General features: G+C 41.3%; 1 protein-coding gene across 1 annotated transcript in view; it reads left to right on the top strand.

Annotated features, from left to right (window-relative positions):
* The window catches only part of SLC16A2 (solute carrier family 16 member 2), a 143,360-nt gene that overhangs the window by 103,004 nt on the left and 13,872 nt on the right, over nt 1-26,484 (top strand). Inside the window, exon 2 of the mRNA XM_004620910.3 lies at nt 23,789-23,933. Coding sequence (XP_004620967.2) covers nt 23,789-23,933 — 145 coding nt within the window. The remainder of the gene's footprint in view (nt 1-23,788; nt 23,934-26,484) is intronic.

Genomic DNA, 26,484 nt, shown 5'->3' with positions numbered 1-26,484 from the left:
AGTGTTCTGCTTCTGTTCTGTCCCCCTGCCAAGCCCTAGCACTGTCAGACCTCTAGTGACGGAGAAAGCACAGGTATGGTGCACATCGGCCCTTCTTTCTCAGAGCTGAAAACCGTAAGCCCAGAAAATAAGGAAACTAGTCCCTTCTTCCAGAGTTAAGGAAGCTGAACAACCCTGTTTTATTCAGTTATTTACAATTTAAAGCAGTGTTATTGCAGGGTTGTAGTTTGTCTGAAATAGAAAGCAAGCCTGCTCTATCGCTAAAAAGAAACATTAACCTTACTCTAATTTTGATTCTACTCCTTGTACCACATTAACTGTATTTCGCAGAAAGGCAAGCTGAGTTTCAGGAAAATAAGTAATTTTTTTTTCAGTTTCATAGTAAACAGTTCCGTTTGTTTCATAATATTCAAAGTTGAAGTTTTTTGGGTTTTGTTTGTTTTTTTGGTTCTTGGGTCACACGAGGTGGTACTCAAGCTTACTCCTGACTTTGCACTCAGAGAACACTCCTGGTGACGTTCAAGGGACCATATGGGGATCTGGGTATTAAACCTGAGTTAGCCATGCAAGGCAGGCCCCTCTACCCGCTGTACTATTGTTCTGGTCTTTGTTTTGTTTTATAATGATTAACCTTTATATATAAGTATATATACAATAATTATCCCAGCTTATGAATTTTAACTATTACATTTAATACTATTGCAGTTAAAATTCCCTTCCCCAAATTGGAATGGTTAGGATTATAAATTGGGTGCTCCCCTACTTACGTTTTACTTTAGTAGTCCTTACAATAACCTTATAATGTATCTCCTATTCCCCCCATTTTATAGAGTAGAATAATGAACTTGAATGGGGTGAAATTATTTGTTCAGGGCATAGTGGAGCATGCCTGGAACATAGAGTGGGATAATTCTAGATTATACTTTGGTGTCTTCAAACTAAACTCTCACTAGAGATCACTAGAGAAGCCCCCATGTGCATGGAACAGTTATTTAGCCCCTATTTATGCCCTAATGAAGACAGAAATTAATTGGACTGGGCAGAGAATGCAGAGAGCAAGTAGATCAGGCTCGGCAGGGCCAGGGTACTACTGGACAGCGTGAAGAGTCTTTTCAGCTGCAGGGAGGTTGTAAAGAGTAAATCTGGGCAAGAAGGACAAGGGGCAAGAATGCAATACTACTGCTCCCATCTCTTGTGGGCCCACTCTGACTCCCTTTGGCTTCAATTTCCAGGAATATTCACTTTGTAAAATTGTCTCCCCACCCTAAATAAACATCATTTCCTTTCCAGAGATTGTTGAGGGGTACTAGAGACACCCATTTCCCACCCTACCCTCTCATGTTCCCCCACCCTGCTCACTGGTACTACAGACTGTGAACAGAGTGATCCTAAACAGAGCCAATTCTCTCCTACGAAACCCTAAACTCCAAACCCATAATTAGCTTTTTGTACAATATTTATTTCCGAAGGAGTTTGTCTTGGCATGGAGGCCATCCCCTTCAAATAGCACATGTCTCAACAAACAGCTGCTGCTACTCAACTTGGTGCTTGCTAACTTGTTCACCACGCCCCCACGTTTGCCTCTGGGGAATACCACCCACATAGAAGAATGGAACAGGCTTCACTGGAAGCCAGGGAGCCTTTTATTTTATTTTTTTAATATATACCAGCTCTATCACCAAACCCCCTGCCCAATGAGTGAAAAGGGTCTTTTCACTCATAGGAAAAAAAGTTTCCCTAGGGTCTTCCAAGTACCCTCAACTCAGCCACTCTTTTTAAAGTGTTTTCTGAAATCCTTGAAGGGAGAGCCTAGGCAACATCTCTGGGCTTCTGTGTTCAAGCACTAGCTGAGATGCAATTTTTGCTTCAAACTTAGGTATTCTTCTGAGGTCTCCTCCCATCCCCCAAAGTGCACTATTTCTAAAATTTCTGGTCTTCTGGGAACAGAAAAATACATCCTGTTACTTTAGGCTATGGCACTAACCAGATTGATGACATAGCATGATACACTTGACCCTCTCTGGGTTTCAGTTTTTACATGCCTGGAATCAGCAAGATGGTCTACAGGAGTACGACATGTTGTTATTTCAAACTTTTGTGTCTGTGGTTCAGTCTTAAACCTTCTTTCATTGACATGTCCTAGGCCATGATCCCCCCTGTACACCCTAAAAATCTGACACCTGTCTCCACATAATGAGTATGGTTATCATTTTAACATTCCACTTGAACTATGTGTGGGCTCTCCAGGACCTACAGATTGTGGTCATTTTCCTGATCCCATCATTCAAAACTTTCCGTGCTCAGAACTGCAAAAATCTTCAGAACACATACACTTTATGAAGTTCTATGAATAATTTTTGCATGGAATATGGCCCAAATATGGTATCAAAAGTTGTGATACTTATGAGCTACTTATTTTTAACAACTAAGCATTTTAAAGTTGCATCATGCAAATACACTGCAAATATGCAATTCACAAGATAATCACAGAATGAATAAAATCCGCACTGTTAGAGACCTTTTCTGAGCAAGGGCTTCAGGCAAATGACCTCCTCCTGATGACCTCATCCTCCTCTCTCCAATTCCCACAATGGATCCTGACTGAACAATACAAGCTGAACCCAAGCAGTGTTTCCCACATTTGTGTGGTGCCCTTCAAGTCACGAGGTAGTATAGTTGCAAGCAGCTAAGCAGAGTCCCCAGCGAAGCTGGCATTTTGGGAGCACTGGACAACTTCCCATTACTTATGTGTTTGCCACCTCATTGGACTGACCAGAACTTTGGCTTACATTGTTCCATGGCTACCTCAGCTTTTGATGCCAGGCCAAAATTCTGACAAGTTCTTTAGCCAGTGTTGGTTTCATGGCTGAGGACCAAGGTGGAAATGTTATTATAGCTGTGTTTTTGCCCTCCCCTTATCCTCTGCAGGCATACCACAGAGCCTCTACAAAAATACTAGCCTTTAAGACGGGGATTTTGCCTTTCCTCTACCTCTCCCTAAAGCATATAATGTTTCTAAGCACGCTTGTCCTATCCCTGCGGGCACTAACCTCCTCTTCAATCATCGTACAACTGTGTCCTTTTGACCCCCTACTGCTTTATTTGTTGCCTATGGGTACACACATAGGTATTTAAGTGAGCAAGCCCAGACTTGAGAGTTAAGAACTTCGAGGAATTTCTGTGTTCTTGGTTCAGCCAGAAACCTGGGGTAAGATGTTTGCCTTCTTTGTTACTTGGCGACCTCATCTACAGAGTGTAGGATAATCATTGGTTTGCCTTTCCTCCCGGGCCACTGGGAGCTTGCGTTTGTTGATTGCCCCTCAACCTGTCAATTACCTTTGCCTCTGATCAGACTCTGACTTGTAAATATTGTCTTTCTCTTCTCCTTACTGTCCTTTGCATGGTTAGTTATTTCAGAGCAATTGCTTTTTGTATGGATACAGGAAAACAGTTAAAAAGACAAGCCTGTGGCTTGGGAGTTGATTAACTCCAGATAGTATTACCTACTGGACATCTGCTCTCTCGACTTAAGCCTCAGTTGCCCTTACTTCCTATATCCCCAAAAGCAAGGTCTCGACAAGGGACTGGATGGACCCAGGGCAAGCACTTTAGCATCAAAATGGGCCTGGCCGAAGTGCCATAACGCTTAACTATAAGTTAAGAGCTTGGTCATGGACAAATGCTGTCATGATCCAAAAGTAATAACTAGATTTGGACCCTGCTCAGGTTAGGAATGATTGATCCGGCCTGAGCACTGTAATCTGAGTTTGTAGCAAGATGTCCCCAGGAGAGTCACCCCTACAAGCCTAAAAGTGTCTATTACTGTGTCCATACAGATTGGTAAATTTTAGGAAATAGAATTAAATATGTTAATCAAGTTGCAGGTCTAAGGGGAGGAGAAACACACCTTAAGGGCTGTTTTGCCCTTGTGGGCTGCAGGTGGTCGGGAAGATTGGAAAAACATTTTTAATCCTGCTTCCTGTGGGGAGGCGTGGTTGGGGAGTCGTGGTGAGAGGATAAAAAAGAGCAGCTGCGGGGAGAAAGAGGAGGATTGAAGGAGAGAGGGGATTGATTGAGAGAGAAAGGAGAGAAGAGGAGACGAATACAGTGAAAAGAAAGAATTGCTCAGTTAGAGAGAGATAGACACAGAGAAAGAGAGAGAGGGTTGGAGAGAACTGGGAGAGACTAATCAGCAACCAGCTTGGCCCTCGTTCTTCCTTCGTCCATCCAAGGCAACAAAAGTACCCGATGGAGAAGCGGCTCGAGAGCACAAAACACGGGCAGGGAGAGAGAGCCGCCCAGAGAGTTCTGGAACATCTGTTCATGTGTAATCCCTGCGCGAGAGGAATTTACACAGCTCGTGGAGAGTGAGGGGTCTTCACAGCCTGCGAGAATGGGGTTTTTACACAACAGAGCAGGTATCAAAAAACTATGAAATATTTCTTTCTGACCTTTCTGGAAAATTGCATGCTTCCTTAATCTCTGGCATTCTTCTTGACACTTGGAGCACAGTGCCAATGGGTGGAAGTTATATAACTGATGATGTGAGCTACTGTTGCAATAAAGAAAAGAGTACTTGGCTCAAAATACCTAAAGCTATGCCTCCTTCTAATACTAACTTGCTTTATATCCTTGAGTAATAGTACATTCAAGCTCTCTGCTTCCAACTTCTTGTTTTAAAAAATAAGGTTTATGTACCGTGTATCCAGTATCATGGGTATAGCATAAGATAGACATAGATTGGAGTCCTAGGTACCAATTACTAGCTGGTTAACCTAGTCTAGTCACCAAATCAGTGTTGGTCTGTTTATTTTCTTGAGGAAAAGTAATGAGGACATTTACAGTATCTATCTTCTGAAACTGTTGTGAGGATTAAATAAGATAACAGATAATATAGAAAAGAAATTCATCATAATCCTATCAAATAGTAAGTACTATGTAAGTGACAGCTATGGATACTACCACTTCTATGAAGAAAGGAAGATACTGGGAAAAACATTTCCTGGTCTATTTCTCTTCCACAGTTGCTCTGAGAAACTAATAAGTGATAGAAGGATTTTAGAAGGACTCTTCTAAAGCAAGATGCTGTTTAAATTAACAGACAGCTGCTGAAAGGTTTATCTTAAATCTAGAGACTGCCTTGTCCAGTGCTGGTTTAAATGGCTACTGCAACTTTTCCGATCACCCACCTATCCCTGCCATGAGTGATTTGCTCTTCCTGACAGATTGAAGTAGAGAATTCAATGTCTTGACTTTATTCCTCTGCTGACTCTGCTACTTCATCCCCTACTGCACAACACTTCTCAGTAAAGTAGTGGATGCCCAAGACCCATAACTAGACTTTGTATTTATCTTACTGATCTGGCTCTTTGATGCCAATAGTTAGGCTTACTGGAGACCATGTAGTACTATGAAGCCCCTCTCTTCCAAATAATTTGAAAGTTCTGCACACAAAAACATACTGTTATATAAAAAAGAGCACTCAAGAATCCTGGTCTAAGAGACTGGCACACATCCAAAAGAACAAAAGCAACCACTGTTGGAGAGGATGTGGTGAGAAAGGGACCCTTCTACACTGCTGGTGGGAATGCCGACTGGTTCAGCCCTTCTGGAAAACAATATGGACGCTTTTCAGAAAATTAGAAATTGAGCTCCCATTTGACCCAGCAATACCACTACTGGGAATATACCCCGAAGAAGCAAAAAAGTATAGTCTAAATGACATCTGCACTTATATGTTCATCGCAGCACTGTTTACAATAGCCAGAATCTGGAAAAAGCCCAAGTGCCCAAGAACAGAGAACTGGTTAAAGAAACTCTGGTACATCTATACAATGGAATACTATGCAGCTGTTATAAAAAAATGAAGTCATGAACTTTGCATATAAGTGGATCAACATGGAAAGTATCATGCTAAGTGAAATGAGTCAGAAAGAGAGAGACAAACATAGAAAGATTGCACTCATCTGTGGAATATAAAATAACAGAATAGGAGACTAATATCCAAGAATAGTAGAAATAAGTACCAGTAGGTTGGCTCCATGGCTTGGGAGCTGGTCTCACTTGCTGGGGAAACAGGCAGCTCAGATAGAGAAGGGAACACCAAGTAAAATGTGGTTGGATATCCCGCTTGGGAAGGGAGATGCGTGCTGAACGTAGACTAGAGACTGAACACAATGGCCACTCAGTACCCCTATTGCAAACCACAACACCCAATTGGAGAGAGAAAGAGATCAAAAGGGAATACCCTGCCACAGAGGCAGGGTGGGGTGGGGGGGAGATGGGATTGGAGGGGGAGGGATACTGGGTTTATTGGTGGTGGAGAATGGGCACTGGTGGAGGGATGTGTTTGTGAAGATTGTATGAGGGGAAAACAAGTTCTAAAATGTGTGAATCTGTATCTGTACCCTCATGGCGATTCACTAATTAAAAAATAAAATAATAAAAAAAAGAATCCTGGTCTAGATAAAGGAGGGGCAAAAGAGGGTGGTCATATAGGTCATTTCTATAGAAGATATAGAGAAGTGACTTTCTACTCATCTGCTTCTTCTAGGACACTATTTTAAGTTTTTGGCTGGTGGCAGGGGTTGTTGGGTGGCTCTCAAGCTGTGTTCAAGAAGTCCAGAAACTACTCCTTGTGACTAGGCCACCTTGACCATCAGTTCAGTGTAAGGGCCCCAGGATATAGCACTGCTCAGGCTCTGTGGAGTCAGAGACTGACCACTTGGAACATCCTTCCAGTGGTTTGAGACTTTCAGGGCCACACCCAATGATGCTCAGTATTCCATGTGGCACTGGCGAGAAAACTTGGGTTGGCTGCATGCTTGCCAGGCATGTGCTCTAACTACCATACCACCTCCTGGTCCTGCATGCCAGGCTTCTTATATCCTCTTCTAAAATTGTGGTTCATTTAACTGAGTGTGTGATTTTGCCAAACTCCTAATGTATCCATAAAGCAGAATTTAGAAAATGAGACCTTTGACCCCTGCTTCTCTCTCTACCCTGGAGATTGGCCAAGTCATTGAGGAGCCACATGTTTCCATAGGGTGTGGGAATTTGCTAACCTAGCAGGAAACAGCTTGAAATTTAGACAATGTTGTCAATCCCAGATTCACACTATGGCGGCATAGTGTGCAGTCTATGGTGACATAAAGATGATTTTGAGGAATTCCCCAGGGAGCCCCAGGGGAAAGAGAGAGGAGACCTGGAAGTATTAAAGAAATGAAAGAGTAAATTGTAGTATTGCCCGAAAAATCTGTCAGAAAAACCATGGTACCATGGAAGGAGAATTAGATAAGGAAACAAAAGCTGGAATTTTAGTCTGGCTTAGCAATGGACCTGCTAAGTGTCTTTGAGTAGTTTGCGCTCTCTGATGTTGACTTCCCCATCTACCTAGTTTTTGTTTTGGGGTCACTCTGGGCAGTGCTCAGGAGTTATTCCTGGCTCTGTGCTCAGGAGTGACCCTTGGCAGTGTGTGAGGACTATATGCACTGTCATGGATTTGAAGAAGTGTCAGCAGGATACAATTGCCTTAAGTTTTATACTATGTCTCCATCACCTATGTGTTTCAAGTGTACAATTTAATGTATTAAACCATCTATATATACTCACAAAGCAACTATAATCAAACTAATGCCATATATATCATTCCAAAATTTTCTCATCATGTATCATTGTAATTCTTCCTTCTCATATAACTCACTATTCTTCTCACCCCAAGCGACCACTAAAATGCATTCTATCACCATAGTCTTAGTCTTCATTTTCCAACGTTTTGTTTATATAAATGAAATCATATGATATGCTTTTTTGTCTTGGGGCCACACCTGGCAATGGTCAGGGTTATTCCTAGGTCTGCAATCAGGGATCACTTCTGGCAGGCTCAGGAACTATATGGGATGCCAGGGATCAAACTCTGGTGGGACATATACAAGATAAGAACCCTGTTTCCTGTTCTATCACTCCAGCCCAGGTATGCTTTTAATATTCTGGCTTCTCTCCTTGAACATAATTATTTTGAAGTTCATCCATGTTGCATGTATTAGTTGTTCATTCATCTTTTTCCCTTCCTTCTTTACCTTTTACTGTTCTTATAGCTTTGATGGAGTATTCAATTTTACTAACAAGAAAAGTTCTCTAAAACTTGAGTAAAAATTATTTTATTATTTTGCCACACCCAGTGGTTCTCAGGGCTTACTCCTGACTCTGCATTCAGAGATCATTCCTGGTAGGGTTGGGGGGGATTATATGGAGTGCTGAGAATCAAACTCGGATTGTCTGTTTGTAATGCAAGCACCCTACTTATTGTACCATCTCTTTGGCCCAATCTCAATAAAATTTAAAAAGCACATTACAAGTGATATATACTGTCTTGGAAAAAATATACATGTATATGTATCTACATAACAAGATACTTGTCTCCAATTATTAGAATCGTAAGGATTCCTCACCTTGTTTTCTTATTTTTCAATTATAAATATGTATATGTGTTTTCTTTGTCCACACCCAGCAGTGGTTAGACATTATTCCTGGCTCTGAACTCAGGAATTACTCCTAGTAGTGCTCAAGAGATCTTATGAGATGCTAGGGATAAAACCCAGATAGGCAGTGTGTAGTACCCTACCTGCTGTACTATCTCTCCAGCCCCATATGCCTCATTTTTGAAAGTAGAAAACTGGAAGTTGGAGAGCTTTACGGAAGGTGAGGCACTTTGGGGGCATGCAGCTGCAGCAACTATGACCCCAGTTCAAATCCTTGGCACCACAATGGTGCCCTGAGTACTGCTAGCAGTCACTTCTGAACCAGGAATAGCTGTGAGCAGTATTGGGTGTGGCCCACCTTCCCCCACAAGTACGAAAATAAAAGTCAGGGAGATAGATCAAAGGCCTGAGGTTGATACCTTACATGCACTAGGCACTGAGTTCTATCTCCAGCACTGAACCACTAATACTCACCAAAACACTGTTTGGTATAGTTCTGGTGGTCCCTGAACATTGTTGCGTGGTGGCCCTGGCACTGAGGAACATGAGCAGCACTGCATGAGAGGGCCTGAGTACTGAACCCTGTGGCCTGTAGTATAGGCAGAAGTGATCCCTGAAGCCCCAAGCATTGTTTGGGAATTCTACCCACAAAGTAAGAAACTAAAAAACTTTCAGATAAATTGACCCACATTAAACAGCTCACATAAAAAATAATACAAGTTTTGATACAGATATTCAAGGTATTGAGAAAAATCCATCATTCTCAAAAATTTTCTTCCTATCCATAGGTACCATTGCTCTTCTTTCCATCACCATGCATTAGTATTAGTTCTCTTGCAGTTTATATAAATGTGGTAAATGTATATGTTTTTCAGCTTGGCTTCTTTTATTCACCATAATTTTGAGATTCATCTAAGTTTTTGCATATATAAATAGTTCGTCCCTTTCTTTTGCTGATCAGTTATTCATTGGAATGGATGTACCACAATGTTTTTATTCATTTACCTACCGATGGTAAGATCGAGGACCATATGGGTTGCCAGGAATTGAACCCGAGTCAGCCACGTACAAGGCAAATGCCCTCCTCACTGTAGTATCTTTCTGGCCCCTTGCACAAAATTTTTATCTTGAATGAATACTAATCTCTATCATGCTTTTTCTAAATCTATTGAAATAATTTTCTGGTGTTTAAAAATTTTTGTCCTGATAATTGCATTGATTGATATATGTTGAATAAATCTTACACTTGGGGATAAAAACTATTTTATCCCTTTTAACCTTTTATATATCTTAGCCTTTTCTATAGTCTATGTATCACTCTCACTGTCATCACTGTCATCACTTTGTCCATCAATTTACTCAAGCGAGCACCAGTAACATCTCCATTCATCCTTGTCGCATGCTAGTGTAGCCCAATGGCATACTGGGAGCTCTTTCAGGGTCAGGGGAATGAGGAACATCGTTGTTACTGTTTTTGGCATATTGAGTATGCCATAGGTAGCTTGCCAGGCTCTGCCATGCGGGGATACTCTCGGACTCTCCAAGAGGGACAGAGGCTTTTGGGGCAGCCTCTAATTGCCTTTACAGGTGTTCCCAGTCTACCGAATGTAAGCTTTGGTCGACTGGCATGTTGTAAATCTGCACACTGACAAACATACACCTGCCTAAGTCTCTGGGCAGCACGTAGGACATCTGTGGCCTCAAGTTGATCTCCTTGAGGTTGATGGAGTGCGCCCAGAAGTTGTTGAGCAGCTGGCAGAGCAGGACCCTATCATGGAGGGTCTGTGCCAGGTCGAACACCTGTGCCGAGTCCCAGGTCACTCGGTGGTTGGCTGACAGCACCCCACAGTGGATGAGCCACTGCACGCACTGCCGCCATGGCTCTATGTTCCACGGTGCTGCAACCTGGCTAAGCTGGGGCAGGCAGTGACGCTGTGGCCACCACTGCGGTTTCTCCGTGTCCCACCGATGCCAGTTTGTCCAATCTTGCAAAACAGCCAGCGATGTCCATCAGTAATTGCATGTAGAATTCCAGCAGGGATCACGCGTAGAGTTCCATGCCTGGCATGCTGAGCTGCATGCTGTCTAAGGCAAGATGGTGAGTCAGGTTTGGGAGAGCACGGGGGTTCAGGAAATGTCAGCACCATCTTCCCTCCTTCTAATCTATGTATATAAATGTATAAATATATGTATTTACATATTAGCCTTATATATATTGCTAGATTGAGTTTGCCAAAATGTATTAGCACAGGGCTCTGCAACTGTGTTTTTGAAGGACATTTGTCTGAATCTTTATTTGTGATGTCTTTATCCAGTTCTGGTGTTAGGATAAGACTCAGAATGAATTGGAGAAAACTCATTCTCTTCCTTTTCTTGGAAAAGTTCATATGGAATTGATATTTCCCCCCTTAAATGTTTGCATTTGGCCATTAATGTTATCTTGGTCACATTTACACTCTCTCCAGTCTGTATTTCTAATAAAGCTTTTTGCTCTCAATATTTCCATACTAGATCATGTGTATCTCCTCTGTTTCCTTATTTCGTCTTTTTCTAGCTGCTTTTCCTCTTCTGTCTCACATAAGTATTTGACAGAATACATTGTTGCTGGGCTAGCTCCCTCAGAGAAATCTGAGTAAGTTATTTCGATTCATAACCACGATATTTTCTACTCCAAGAACCAACTGTAAAATTCTGTGACTACTGAAGTAAATAACTTACCATTTTCCTAAACCAGTGGGTGCTAACTCAGTGAGCCATGCATCATTTAGTGGAGTCCAGTGATCCCTGTAGGACTGGTTCAGAAGTTAAGACTGCATTTCAGACTTGACATAGGTAGTCCTCAGTGTAAATCTTACTGTAAAATTTGTAAATTTTACAAATATGACCATTTGTAAAATTAGGAACTGGATCATATATTTTTATTCCAAAGGCAGAGATAAATAAACAGTAAACAGAAACAAGAAGGTCAAATAATGTAATAAATGGATAATAAGAGAACTTTTGCTTTCAGTGATTATTTGACTTTACAAATTTTGACCATAGTAGGCAGCTCATTAAAGTTGACTTGTATTGAAAGTAAGCATAGAAACTAAAAGTGAAATATTTTGATGTTGAATACTTGAGAATTAATGTTTTCCAGTATTTCTATGCCAAGCCAAAAAAAATCACCGAATTCAAATGAAGAATAAAAAGTAATATTGGCAGGATCAAATACAAGGACAAATAACAAATACCTCAGATTTTTTAAATAAAACTTTGCTACACATCTGGAGTCCTAGACAAAATTTGATTTTTAAATAGTTAGGAAAGTAAATGGATAGAGAGAGGTTATGAGCTGGTGTAAAGAGTTCTTACACAGAATTATCAGAAAATGGGGAAAAGTGTAGAATCAGTTTCCATCGACAGGAGTCATTTATTTAGTCACTGGAAAAATAACTCCCTTAACTCAGGCCCTTGCCTGAGAATAGTGAACAAATGAATCTCAGCTGGAGGTCACTCTCTGGTCAGTCACACAGAGAATGGAGGCCAGGATTCCTGCCATTTCAGTTCCAAAGGAAGACCTAAGTATTGCATTTTTCCCATCTGGAGCTCCCCAACTCTCTGAAATTCCTTTCTTTGTTCCACAAATATTTTCAACCATCTGAAAGATGTGCCAACATAATGCTGAACTGCTGGACACCTGCCCTACAAGATCCCAAAGCCCTACCTATGCAATTCGAACTACTCCCACTTATTCTAACCAGATTTAGTCTCTTTTACCCTTTTAAAGGGACTTTGAAGAGTAGTGAAAATGAAGCAGAACAGATATTCTGGTTCATTCTGCCATCTCTTCTTAGTGTTGAGACAGATCATTTGAATTGCTAAGCTTCAGAACATGGTCACATAATACATTTTTGTTGTTTTCACCATATTTTTCATGAATTAGAACTCTTAAATAGAGATATGTGTCTATATATATATATATATATATATATATCACTGTAGCATTGCTCAAGCAGGCACCAGTAATGTCCCCATTGTGAGACATGTTGTTATGTTTTTTGGCATGTCGAATATGCCACGGGTAGCTTGCCAGGCTCTACTGTGCAGGCGGGATACTCTCAGTAGCTTGCCGGGCTCTCTGAGAGGGACAGAGGAATTGAGCCTGGGTCAGCCTTGTGCAAGGCAAAAGCCCTACCCGCTGTGCTATATACCCTTAATCTCTTCGTCGTCTATCACTCCCTAAGCTTTAGGCTTTGGCTTTATTATTCTCTTATTTGTGCATTTATTAGTTCCCCTGAAAAATAATACATGAAAATCTAAATTATTGACTCTTGAAGTGCTTTCTCATTTTTTATCATAGCACTGCACTGTAGCACTGTCGTCCTGTTGTTTATTGATTTGCTCGAGTGGGCACCAGTAATGTCTCCATCATGAGACTTGTTAGTATTTTTTTTTTTGGCATATCGAATACACCACGGGTAGCTTGCCAGGCTCTGCCGTGCAAGCGGAATACTCTAGGTAGCTTGCCAGGCTCTCCGAGAGGGACAGAGGAATCAAACCCGGGTCGGCAGCATGCAAGGCAAACGCCCTACCCACTGTGCTATTGCTACTCCCCAACATTTTTTTAACATAAGAGGGGAAATTCTGTGAATAAATAGCAGTATTCCTACATTATTTAAAAAATAATAATAATAAAGTTTTTTAAAAAGAGGGGAATTTCTGAGAGATTGACTTTTGGTAGCCAAGAAATGAGGAGTCTGGCCTCCATTTTAATTATTTTGCGGTATTCTTTCTGTACTTCAAAGACATTAAGGACTTTTAAGTCTGGTAGAGAGTCAGATCACTAATTGGGCAGTGTGGAGCTGAAAATGGCCTGTAGGTGTCTAGAGCGAAAAATGAAGTGTTATCTGCTGAGTATAGACATTGTGTTTACCTCAAGTACAGCCCTTTGGGGGCAAACTCTCGGGAGTACTTCATTCACTTGAAGTAGTGATTGTGACTAAAGAGAATTCTAAGACTCTGGAGGCATGTTGTGGATAGTGGGTTTGTGTATTAGTTGTGTATCATCCTTAAAGTCCTAGGACTCTCGTTGCACAGAAATTTTATTATTCAGAAATTCGGTTTGCGGGGCTGGAGCAATAGCATAGTGGGTAGGACGTTTGCTTTGCACGTGGCTGACCCGGGTTCGATTCCCAGCATCCCATATGGTCCCCCAAGCACCGCCAAGAGTAATTCCTGAGTGCATGAGCCAGGAGTAACCCCTGTGCAATGCCGGGTGTGACCCAAAAACCAAAAAAGTAAATAAAAAATAAATTTTGCATGGTATGTAGTGTATCTCTGTGTTTAAAAATATGCCTTCTGCATGGTGGAAAATTTGTGGGGTGCCACCTCTGATGATGGCAGTATGTTTTGAAAGTTGACCCTCTATATCTCCTGTTAGAAATATATTTTTCACCATTCCCAACTCTCAGAGACATTTCAACTGTTTCATTGAAATATTCTTTGTCTTCGTATTCCAGAGTTACTTGGGCCACACCCAGCAGTGCTCAGGACTTACTCCTAGAATGAGCGCTCGGGGCTTACTCTTGGCTCTGTACTCTGGGATCACTATTGGTGGGGCTAGGAAGACCATATGGGATACCAGGTATTCAAACCAGGGTGAACTGCATGCAAGGCAAATGCCTTACCCCTATACTATTTATCTGGCACAATATTTTCTTTTTTTTATTGAATTACTGAGATAGACCATTGCAAAGCTATTCATGATTGGGTGTCAGTTATACAATGTTCCAACATTCATCCCTTCACCAGTGCACACTTTCCACCATCAATGTCCCCAGTTTCCCTCCCACCACCACCTCTCCCATCCTCACTCTCCTGTCCCTATGGAAGCCTGAAAGACACTCTTCTTCTCTCTCTGTCTCTCTCCCCCCCTCTCTCTCCCCTTCTGTGCATAATGGTTTGCAATACTGGTACTAAGAGGTCATTATGTTTGTTCAGGGAGTTCAGTATTTTTGTCGGGAAGGTACAGTAGCTTTTTTCACTGGATGGCAGCTTTCGGGATGTGGATGTGATGCTGGGGCTTCTGGAAGGATAGGGAAGTGGAGAAGGTAGCCCATTCTGACCCCAAGAAAGACTGGAGATTTCAGTAACAAAACCCACATACCCGAATTTTCAGGAAATTAATATCTTGGTGAGGTTCATCTCGAGAAGATGGAGTCTGGCTCAGAGCATGGTGGGGATCTGTTTGGGCAGGCACCAGGCAAATGTTCTCCCCACCAATCTATCCAGGACTCTTCAGCTTTGCACTGGTCCAAGATAAACTGCTGCTTTTGTTCTCTTTTGAGATTTATTTATGGGTCTCTGAAGTGAGGCCAGTAGAAGAGCTTACATGGTGGCACTGGAGTTGGTTTATAGAAGTGAATACTGGTGCTTCAGAGAATATAGGGAAGTGGAGGGGAAGATGTAGCCCATCCTAACTCCGAGACAGCCTGGAGATTTCAGTCACAAAACCCACATACCCAAATTCTCAGCAGGTTACTATTTTGGTGAGGTCCATTCTGAGATGGTAGAGTCTGGCCAGGGGCATGGCAGCAATTTTGGATTGTGGGAATAAGTGGCTACCAGGGGCTCTGTTTGGTCAGTGAATGGGCTGATTCTACCCCCTCCAATCTACCCCAGTCTGTTCAGCCTTGTGTGAGTCTGAGATTAACTGTGGTTTTCAATCTCTTTCAAGATTTATTTATGAGTCTCTGAAGCGAGGCCGATAAAAGAGCTTGTATGGCTGAGCTGGAGGTGGTTTGTGGGTGTGGCTCCCACATACCTAACTTGGTGATTTGATTTCTTGGGAAACTTGGTCCTGAGTTGTTAGAGTCCAGCCACAGGCACAGCAACAATTTGGGGGTATCAGGAAGCCTGAAGGCACCATTAGGCTGCTGATGCATTCATCCCACATGTCCAGGTTGACCTGCTGGCGATGTCACTTCCCCTGGACCCCAGTGACAACAACAGCAGTGGTCCCAGCAGGGATCAGTACCAGCGTCAGGGCTGCTACCATTCTCAGCCTGGGCACTCCAGGTGGGCTGCAGCCACGAGTCCAGCAGAGTCTGAGGTGCCCCCTCAATTCCAGAACCCATGCTTCGCTGTGGTTGGACCCAAAGAGCCCTATTCAGACAGCGTAAAACTCTGCTCCCATAACATGGAGAGCTGCAGTAGCTCTCCCCATTGATGGCTGTTCTGCTGTCATACTTAGGAGTTCCACTCTGGGTTGGTACTCTGTGGCAGGAGATGAGCCAATTGTGTTTGATGATGCTTTCCCTGAGACAGAATATAAAAGGGGCTCCCACATTCACTCACAAAGACATTTTTACCCCGTCAGTTGTTCAGAGCACTGAAAGCTGCCTGTCCTTCTGACAGCTTTGCAGCTGTGCTGCCGCCATCTTGACCAGAACCCTTGGCCCAATATTCTTTTAACTAGGAGACTTGGTGAGTCCTCTACATTGGGTTTAAGGCCTGTAAGATGGTAAGACAGAGGGGCTGGGGATGAGCAGGGTGTTTGAGAGGATGACGGTTTGTCTGTTCTGGATGTGTTTCTCTTTCTTACCCTGCCTATTTTCCTCCTGTCTCTCTCTGGCTGTATCTAAAGCTATGTGGGTTCCCAGAACTTGGAAACAGGCCAGGCTGGCTGGAGCCTGGCTTGGAGGGTAAGGGGTAGCAATAGGAGTTTTAGTCTTTCTCGTACAAGAGCAAGAACAATATGGAGAAAAAGAGCATCCTAGCTTTGAGTGCAAGTATAATAAAAAGTTCTAGAAAACCCCTCCCCTCTCACTCCTTATATTTTCCAAAAATGGAAACTGAGTGTAAGAATGGTAAATGGTAACTAGTAACACTTGTCTATCAGCAATATGCTTATAATTATATCATTATGTTAATATTAACTTTAATATTTAATAATTAATTAAGCCTGGGCCTCCTCGCTGGTACTTGGGTCCTCAGAGTCATTCCTGGAAATACTTAGCCAATTAGTTTCGTGCTCAAGCAAACACATGTGGTGATGCTCAGACCCCTAGGTATTGGGGCCCTCCAGAAATACCTCGTGATACTTGGGGGTAACCAGAGCCACACCCAGTGATGCTTTGTGGAACGTGATATGCCAGGAATCAAACTTGGGCTTGCACATGCAAAGCATACACTCCAATGCAGAGGGATTACTCCTGGCTCTGCACTCAGGGATTACTCCTGGCAGTGCTCAGGGGACCATATGGGATGCTGGGAATCGAACTCAGGTCGGGTGCGTGCAAGGCAAATGCCCTACCCGCTGTGCTATTGCTCCAGCCCTACCTGGAACTTCTTTTTAAATTAGTCATTCCTTGATTATTTTCTCTTATTAAATTTACTTTTATAATTTTTCCTTCTACAACTGCTTAATTTTTTAAAACTTAAAAAATTTATTTTGGGGCCAGAGCAACAGTAACAGTACAGTGAGAATGGCATTTGCCTTGCATGCAGTCAACCCAGGTTTAATCCCCAGCATCCCATATAGTCCCCCGAGTATCACCAGAAGTAATTTCCGAGTGCAGAGTCAAGTAAACCCTGGCCCAAAAAATAAAAAAAAAACTGCTTGGGTTTCTGTGATTTACAATATTGTTAATGGCCCTGAACAGCCAAAGCAATTCTCAGGATAAAGAAGATAAAGGTACCACCTCCCCATCAACTTCAAACCGTTCTACAAAGTTGTAGCAATTTTTAAAAATTATAACACCATGGTTTACAAACTTATTAATAATACAATTGTTTCAGTCATTCAGTGTTCCAACACTGATCCCACCACCAGCATGACCTTCTCACCCACCCTCAAGCCTTAGGAGGCACATGCAAATTTGCTGCAGATTGCTTGATACCAAAAAATGGTAAATGGAATTATCAAAAAGCAGATCAGTGAAAATCAATTTGTGAAAATAACCCTTTTAGTGGCCATATAGAGAAATATCATTGTGCTTTTAACATGCAATGAATGATATTGAGATTCTTCATGTACTTAATTGTCATTATTTGGTGTGTGATGTAAAATTTCTCTTAAAATCTCTTGCCCGGGTTTTATTGTTGCTGTTCTGTTTGTTTTGGGCTCAAATCAAGCCGCAAACAGGCCGTACTCAGGGCTTACTATTGACTATTTAAGTGCTCAGGGATCACTCCTCCAGGACTGGGATTGTGGGGCTTACTGGGTGCTGCAGATCGAACTTGGTTCGACCGCATGCAAGGAAAGCATCCTGCTGCTTTACTATCTCTTTGATTTCATATTTTATTTATTTATGCATTTAAAAAATTTTTTTTGGTTTCGGGGTAACATCTGGCTGTACTCAGGGGTAACTCCTTGCTCTGAACTCAGGAATTACTCCTGGCAGTGCTTGGGGAACCTTATGGGATGCTGGGGATCGAAACCAGGTGGGTAGTGAGCTTGCCGAATACCCTTCCCGCTTGCTCTGGCCCAATCCCATGGTTTTTGTTTTTGTTTTTGTTTTGTTTTTTTTGCTTTTTGGGTCACACCCGGCGATGCACAGGGGTTACTCCTGGCTCTGCACTCAGGAATCACCCCTGGCGGTGCTCAGGGGACCATATGGGATACTGGTAATCGAACCCGGGTCGGCCGCATGCAAGGCAAATGCCCTACCCGCTGTGCTATTGCTCCAGCCCCCCAATCCCATGTTTTAAAGGATTTTTTTACTTTCTTCTTATTGGGTTCTTGGAGTCAATTCACACTTGTGCATTGGATACCATTATTTTTCTTTGTTTTTGTTTTGTGGCCACACCTGGAGATGCTCAGGGGTTACTTCTGGCTCTGCCCTACTGCTGTCTATCTTCCCAGTCTTTTATACTATATGTGTGCAAGTAGTCTTTTTAGTATTCTTTGATATACATTGTCCGTCCCTCTCGGAGAGCCTGGTAAGCTACCCAGAGTATCCTGCCCGCACGGCAAGCTCCCTGTGTCGTATTCAATATGCCAAATACACTAACATAATAGGTCTCATTCACCTGACCTGAAAGAGCCTTCAATCATTGGGAAAGAAGAGTAAGGAGAGGCTGCTAACATCTCAGGGTTGGGACGAATGGAGATGTTACTGGTGCCCGCTTCAACAAATCCATGAACAATGGGATGACAGTGATACAGTGATACATTCTTCTTAGACTGTGGCTTGCGTTTTTATAATAAAATTTTTCTAAAGAAAAGAAGCTTTATTTCTAATGTATCAATGTTTTTTCTTTTATTACATTACTCTTTCTAAATATCTATAAAATCTTTGCCTAACTAAAGATTAGAAAGATTTTCTATTACATCCCTTTGGATACATTTTTTAAAAGTTTTGCATTTAAGTCTATGGATTATTGAATTTAGTTTTTGTATGTTGCGTGACTATTAGTATATACATAACCCTTATGCATATTATTATTTATCATCAACATTAAAAAGTTTTAGGTAGTTACATTAGAAATGTTATATCTATTTGACTGATGAGAAGGCTAAAGATTAGAGAAGCGCAATATGACTTGCTCAAGGTCCTATAACAAATGAGGTGAAAGTGTAAAAGAAGAGGTAAAATGATGATGAGAGCTGAGATCAACTTCTATCCCAGACCTGTGTTTTTTTTCCCCGCTTTTTGGGGCACACCTGCCGATGCACAGGGGTTATTCCCGGCGCTGCACTCAGGAATTACTCCTGGCGGTGCTCAGGGGACCATATGGGATGCTGGGAATCGAACCCGGGTAAGCTGCGTGCAAGGCAAATGCCCTACCTGCTGTGCTATCGCTCCAGGCCCCCAGACCTGTATTTTTGGAGCCAAGAAGTTAGATGGTATTTAGGTGGTGACCCAGCAAAGCAAAGATTCCAGTGGACATTTGATCAACCTATTGGGCCCTGAAATAAGAGATTACGGAGGTGGACTCATCCTGAATTCACTCAGATCATACTCCTATGGTTCAGCTGCATATTCATAATTTAAAAAGATCTAGAAGTTTATCTGGAACTTCGCTAGGGTGAAACTAAATGAAAGATTTTTGATGGTGATGAAAATTTGGAATGCAGCTAAAGGAGAGTTTGGAAACTAACAATTTAGAAATTTAGAAGAAACTTAAAGAAAATAAGATTATTCTAGAAAAGAGCCCAAGATGAACTTAATTAAGTCCCTCCTCTAACAAAATGAGGCCAAATACAAATTATAAACGGACTCAAATTCAAAATTTGGCTTTCTTAGCCTATAAAATTCACAGCAGAGGGCCAGATTGATAATAAAATGGATAGGGTGTTTGCCCTGTACATGGCGACACAGGTTCAATCCTTGGCATCCTATATGGTCCTCCGAGCACTTCCAGGACTAATCTGAATGCAAAGTCAAGAGTAACTCCTGAGCATCACCATGTGTGTCTCAAAATCCAACAAACAAAAATTCATAGAAGATCTATCAAAAAAGACCTTATGAGCTAGAAGGGAATGGAAGGATACAGATATAGCATAAAAACTCAATGAACTGAAAATACCACCAAGGATATTCTCTCCAGTTGGATAGATTCAGATTCGAAGGAATGAATGATACAGAGCTTCAGGCACAGGCAACAGCTTAGGAAATTCATAACCTTGAAAGCAGTTTAACATTGAAAGGTGGTTTACTACTATCCTGCAAAGGGATTTTATACATTCATAATAATGAACTAACATTTCATTTACATTAAATGTTACATATCTTATAGGTATTTTATTTTTTACAATCATAAAGATTTTTATTAAAATCCTTATTATTGCAGGCACTTAAATAGTATATGTAATATATATCTATAATATATTTTCTAAAAAACTATATTTCCTTTCTTAGGATAAAATCCATTTTTATACTTCTATGGACCTATTTAGATTCTTTATTAAATGTTTCTTAACTCTCTTCACTCAAAATTTTACATTTGTATACAGAAATCCAAAACCTCGTGGCCGCTATTATGGCCACAGGACCTCATATCTCTTCATTCTCAGCAATGGAAAACAAATTATCAAATGCTTCCTTTCCCGCAGGTCTGACTTTGGGGGGGGGGCGGGAATCTCCAAACAATAATAGTGAGTTTTTCTTGTTGAAATATTGAATGAAATCAAAGTAAGGAGAAAGTAAAGTGAAATTTATCAGCTACACATGCGGGGTGGGGGGCTGAGAGGATGGGGGGTGTGGAGGGAGGTTTACTGTGGTTCTTGGTGGTGGAATATGTGCACTGGTGAAGGGATGGGTGTTTGAGTGTTGTGTAACTGACACTTAAGCCTAAAAGCTTTGCAAATTTCCACATAGTGATTCAATAAAAATAATAATAATAAAAAATTTACCTTTGTAAGATTTATCTATTTCATATACATTTTAAAATGTATTATCACAGAATCATTCATGATATTAGTTTTTAATTTATAAATCTGTAAAAAAGATAGTTTTTAAAAAACAATTTATCATTTATAACTTTGTGAAATTCTAGGAGTTTAGCTCTATTTATTTATGTGTGTAGGTGTTACCACCTCCACAACTAAAAAATGAGAAATCTATTCCAAATATAAGATGAAAAAGAGACATAGTAATGAAAACACAAATGGTCAGAGTCATCAAAACTGAAGATTTTGTCTATAGAACTGAGTTTATGTGGGAGGAGTGGGAAGGGCTCTTGGTACTCTGATAGTGGATGTTGTGTTGGAATGATGTATCCATGAAAAATAAAGTAACAATATTATTAATCTCTGTCACTGTCACTGCCATCCCATTGCTCATCGATTTGTTTGAGCGGGCACCAGTAACGTCTCTCATTGAGCGACTTATTGTTACTGTTTTTGGCATATCAAATACGCATAGGTAGCTTGCCAGGCTCTGCTGTGCGGTTCCATACTCTCGGTAGCTTGCCGGGCTCTCCCAGTAACAAATTTTTTTTTAATTTATTTTTTTTCTTTTATTGAATCACCATGTGGAAAGTTACAAAGTTTTCAGGTTTAAGTCTCAGTTATACAATGCTCGAACACCCATCCCTTCACCAGTGTACATATTCCACCACCAAGAATCACAGTATAGCTCCACCCCACCCCCCACATCCCCAGCCCCCCCACCCCGCCTGTGTAACTGATAAATTTCACTTTACTTTCACTTTACTTTGATTACATTCAATATTTCAACACAAAACTCACTATTATTGTTTGGAGTTTCTCCCCCCTAAAGTCGGACCTGCTGAAAGGAAGCATTTGATAATTTATTTTCCATTGCTGGGAATGAAGAGATATGAGGTCTAGTGGCCACACTAGCGGCCACACGGTTTTGGATTTCTGTATTTTAGTATTTTAGTAACTAAGTCCAGAGAAATATCCGCCAGAAATTGCATCATTGAAAACTTGTGCTTCTCAGCTATTTTATATTCCACATATGAGTGCAATCTTTCTATGTCTGTCTCTTTCTTTCTGACTCATTTCACTCAACATGATACTTTCCATGTTGATCGACTTATATGCAAATTTCATGACTTCGTGTTTTCTGAGAGCTACATAGTATTCCATTGTGTAAATGTACCAGAGTTTCTTTAACCAGTCATCTGTTTTGGGGCACTCTGGATTAACAAAATTTTTTTTAAATTAATGAAATTGGGTCTTCTTTCTTTAAAGGAAGAATCTAAGTAAAAGGGCAAAATTTTTCCTCCCTGATAAGTATTGCTTGATACTTAAGAGGTTTTATAGACAAAATAAGCTCTTTAAACTTTTTTGATTGAGATTCTGTGATCCACAATACTGTTAATGATGGTTTATCATGCACATAATTCCAGTGCCACATCCATCACCTGTATATGCACCTCGCTCCCCTAACAAAATAGTTTCGAGTCAACAGTTAGGGATTTGTCAAATACTGGTTCTGATAAAGGATTTCAGTATGAGAACATGACTTCTTGCGATGTGTTTAGAAATCTCCAGTGATTCCTGAAACTTTCCATGTTCTTGTACAATTCCAAGAGGCCTGTCTGTGGTTTTACCTGCTCTTTCGTCTTACCATTTTCACAGGGTCATCTTCACCATGTTCTGATAACCAAGAAAATCTTACTGTAGCTCGTGAAAGTTTAATTAACTTCCTTCCTTATTCCTTGATTCTGAAGCAAGTAGCCTAATGATGAATGCTAGCTTAGAGTCCATGGATGTGCCTGAAATGCTGTCTAGTCCAAATATAAGCCCAAGGCTTGAATCTCATATCTCACATCTAACCTCTGTTTGTACACATCCAAATGATCAGAGATATAATATAAGGTATGATACAAAGAACTTTGAACTGGGAATGTAGAATTGGGTTTGATGCCCATTCTACACTATTTTGTTTTGTGATCTTTGGTAAGTGCCTTCACAGCTTTGGACCTATTTTTCAGTAAAATCATAGTGAAGGAATGTATTTGTTTCAGATTGTGTGGTTTAAGTCCTGTAACAAATATTCAATGGCTAAAAATACAATAAATTTGTTTCTTTTATGACATTCAGGGCAGATTCCAAACTAAAGAGGGAGGGAAATTTCAATGTTTTTATTCAGGAACCCTAACAGAACCAGGTGTTAATTTGGTTAATCTATTAATTTTATTTTATTTTTAACTTTTTGGGTCACACCTGGCGATGCACAGGGGTTACTCCTGGCTCTGCACTCAGGAATTACTCTTGGCGTGTTCAGAGGACCATATGGGATTTCTGGAAATCGAACCCGGGCCGGCCGCGTGCAAGGCAAATGTCCTACCTGCAGTGCTATCGCTCCAGCCCCTAAATCTATTAATTTTAATGCATGGCATCCAATTTCACTCTGAGGTTATAGCCCATAAGAAAGCAAAAACTTTATAGTGGTTTTAATAATGGTTCAGCCTGAAGTCACTGTAACTGTCATCCCGTTGCTCATCGATTTGTTTGAGCAAGCACCAGAAACGTCTCTCATTGAAGTAGTGCATTTAGATTTACCAACATTCTATAGGTCAAAATTCAATCACGTGATCGCACTAAATAGTTAAAGAGGCTGATAAATGTAGTGCAGTTATGTGATGGTAAATGAGAGGGCTCTTTCATAGACTTGTTGATCTCAAAAGACACCTTTTCTCAGTTCTGAAATTCTGGGTGTATTTATGAGCTAGAGTCCTTATTCTTACCTGGCCCTACTGAAGACTCTTTGAAAATCTCTTTGGACAACTGCCAGGTTGTCATTATATGTCAATTCAATACCCACTGTGAAAGGCCAGAAAGAAAGTGATATTGGCTAGACTACATAGTTTCACATTAAGTTAAGGTGCCTATCCTTTTTTCTCTGCAGCTTGGGTAGGAGCTCTCTCAATGGGCATGATCTTCTTCTGTTCACCAATTGTGAGCATATTCACTGATCGTTTGGGCTGCCGAATCACAGCAACTGCAGGAGCGGCTGTTGCTTTCATTGGCCTCCATTCCAGCTCCTTCACCAGGTAAGACAAAGGGGTTTCTGACTATTTCTCCAAAACTGAGGGCTAGTCTTTCTGGGCTTCAACTAAGGATACTTTTCTCATTGCAGAATATGAGAATATGCTGTGGTTCTTTCTATGGAGAGCTCCCCTGCCCAAGAGTCTGTTAGCAGAAATCATTATCCAGTGGCACTCATCAATATAAGATTCCCAGGATGCATTGATAGGGAATGTCCTTAAAAAAGTACCCATGAGTTCCAAGCTGATGGGAGGGGTCTACTCTTGGGAGAGGATATAGTGTTCAAGTTTTAGCCACTGAATGTCTATAAAATACTTGAGTGCCATGGCCTTTTCTGGGTCTCAATATCTGTATTTGTAGTTTGAGGGGAGTAAGCCAGATGGTCTTTTCAGGTCTCCTTCAACCTGTGACTCTACTTCCTTTGGCCATATATCTCATGACCTAATCTGCCCAGACATGAACTTCTAGAGTAAACCCTGTGAACATCTACAAATATAGGATTACTAGGGAATCTTGGACTATAAAAGCTGAGCAGATGATTGATTTGCATTTATGATTCCAGGTATTTCTGGATGCTGATGTAGATGTGATTTGGACAGATGGAAATTAATGTATTGGGGGTGAGAGTAATAGCATGACAGTTAGGGTGCTTCCCTTGCATGCAGCTCTTCCAAATTCGACTATATGTGGCCCCTGAAGCCCTGCCAGAAGTGATACCTGAGCACAGAGCCAGGGTAAGCTCTGAGCAGTACCAGATGTGCCCCCACACAAACAAAAAATTCATATACTGGAAATGAGAAAGGATGCTTAGCGTCAGTCCCCACCGTGATACAGACCCAATACCTAACTTGTGAGCTAAAATAAGGCTAAACTTAAACTCTGGTTCCACTGGTCCCACAGAAAATCTCAATAGTGTCAGCTTAGAGGAAGGTTACAAGTTTATTTTATGCTCTGTTTCTGCCCATCTTGCAGAAACATGCCTGAAAAGGAGAGAAGTAAAACATTCCACCATAGCATAAGTAATATGGGATTTCTAAAGAATTTCACTGACAACAAAAATGAAGTTCACTCACTTTCTACCAGAGACACTTTGAAAATTATATTAACTCTTACATCTAATCTACCTTGGTAGTATAGGGTTGTGTTTCCCAAAGTGTGTGAATCCACCTTTCAGGGGATGCTCATCAGGGCATATGAGAGTGGGGGAACTGCAGTAGCCCCAGGTGCAGTTTTGAGGCACTTTTTGTTTGTTCACTTAAAGAAATTTGGGATTACAGCACTGTATAGTACTCTTGTCCCATTGTTCATTGATTTGCTTGAGTGGACACCAGTAACATCTCCATTGTGAGACTTGTTACTGTTTTTGGCAAATCAAATACGCCATGGGTAGCTTGCCAGGCTCTGCCATGCAGGCGAGATACTCTCGGCAGCTTGCCGGACTCTCCAAGAGAGATGGAGGAGTCAAACCCGGCTTGGCTGCGTGCAAGGCAAATATCCTACCCACTGTGCTGTCACTCCAAGAAGATAAATGATTTTTCTTCTGAGGAAGGGATGGTAGTAAAAATAAATATGGGAACCCCTGGCAACATAGAAATGGACACAATGACATATCTAGAGTGAGGACAGAGCTAACTTGTCAGACTTGCTTTCTGAGCTTGGCTTCCCAGAGAAGGAATGATTATACTCTCTAGGCCTAAGGTTCCACTTAGAGTGAAGAATGATAGTTGTGTTTTCCCACAACTGGGCCCTGTGTGAGTCATTCAGCTTTCTTTATGATTTGAGCATTTCTGGCAGCCCGATCTACCCTCCAGCAGAGCTTGGACCTGGCCTGCAATGGTTTCTTGGCTCATTACCATTCAATAGGGACAGAGGATGGAAAAATCATGTCCTGCATGTAATCCGCTCAGTCCTTCCAGAGAAACTGTTCCAAGACTCTTTAGGAGCTCCCTGGAGCCTGGCTTCTTGTGGCAAAGAGCTCCAGTCTCAGTACTGCACAGCAGAGGCCTATTTTTAAAGGCCAAGCAGACAATCATATGAGAAAATTAGCAACATATGGATTCTATTTCTCTTCTACCACGTAAGTTCAGTTACAGGAGGTAGAGGAGCTCAGATGTGTTTTCTTTTGGCACTCTTCTTTAGGTATATTGGGACATGAGTTCTGTTCTCCATCCCCAAATCCTTTCTTGCACCTCCTATGCCCTTTCTGTAAGAGCATCTTTATAGCCCAATAACTTGCTGTGTGACTTCGTGTCCTGGGGGAAAATTGTTCTGCTTATAGCTAGAGTTCTAAGTCATCTTTCCTGTTATCTGAATCAGGTCTCTGAGTTCTTTTGGATGACGTGAGGTGGGAAAGAGAGCATCAAGGCTGGCAGCATATGGAGAGAGGCTTTTACAAGCCTGCTCAGAGGCAGTCCATGGAGATAAGTTAGAAATCGATCCATCACATAACACCTTATATTGAATTCCTTGTTTTATCCCACATTGGACTACTTACTGATGATATTATAATCTTTCCCTTAGACCAAGTTTTCTGCTTAGAGCAATGCTAAAAGATAC

The sequence above is a fragment of the Sorex araneus genome, chromosome X (assembly GCF_027595985.1).
Source record: "Sorex araneus isolate mSorAra2 chromosome X, mSorAra2.pri, whole genome shotgun sequence".
Classification (NCBI taxonomy): domain Eukaryota; kingdom Metazoa; phylum Chordata; class Mammalia; order Eulipotyphla; family Soricidae; genus Sorex; species Sorex araneus.
This window is presented reverse-complemented; position numbering and strand designations above follow the sequence as displayed.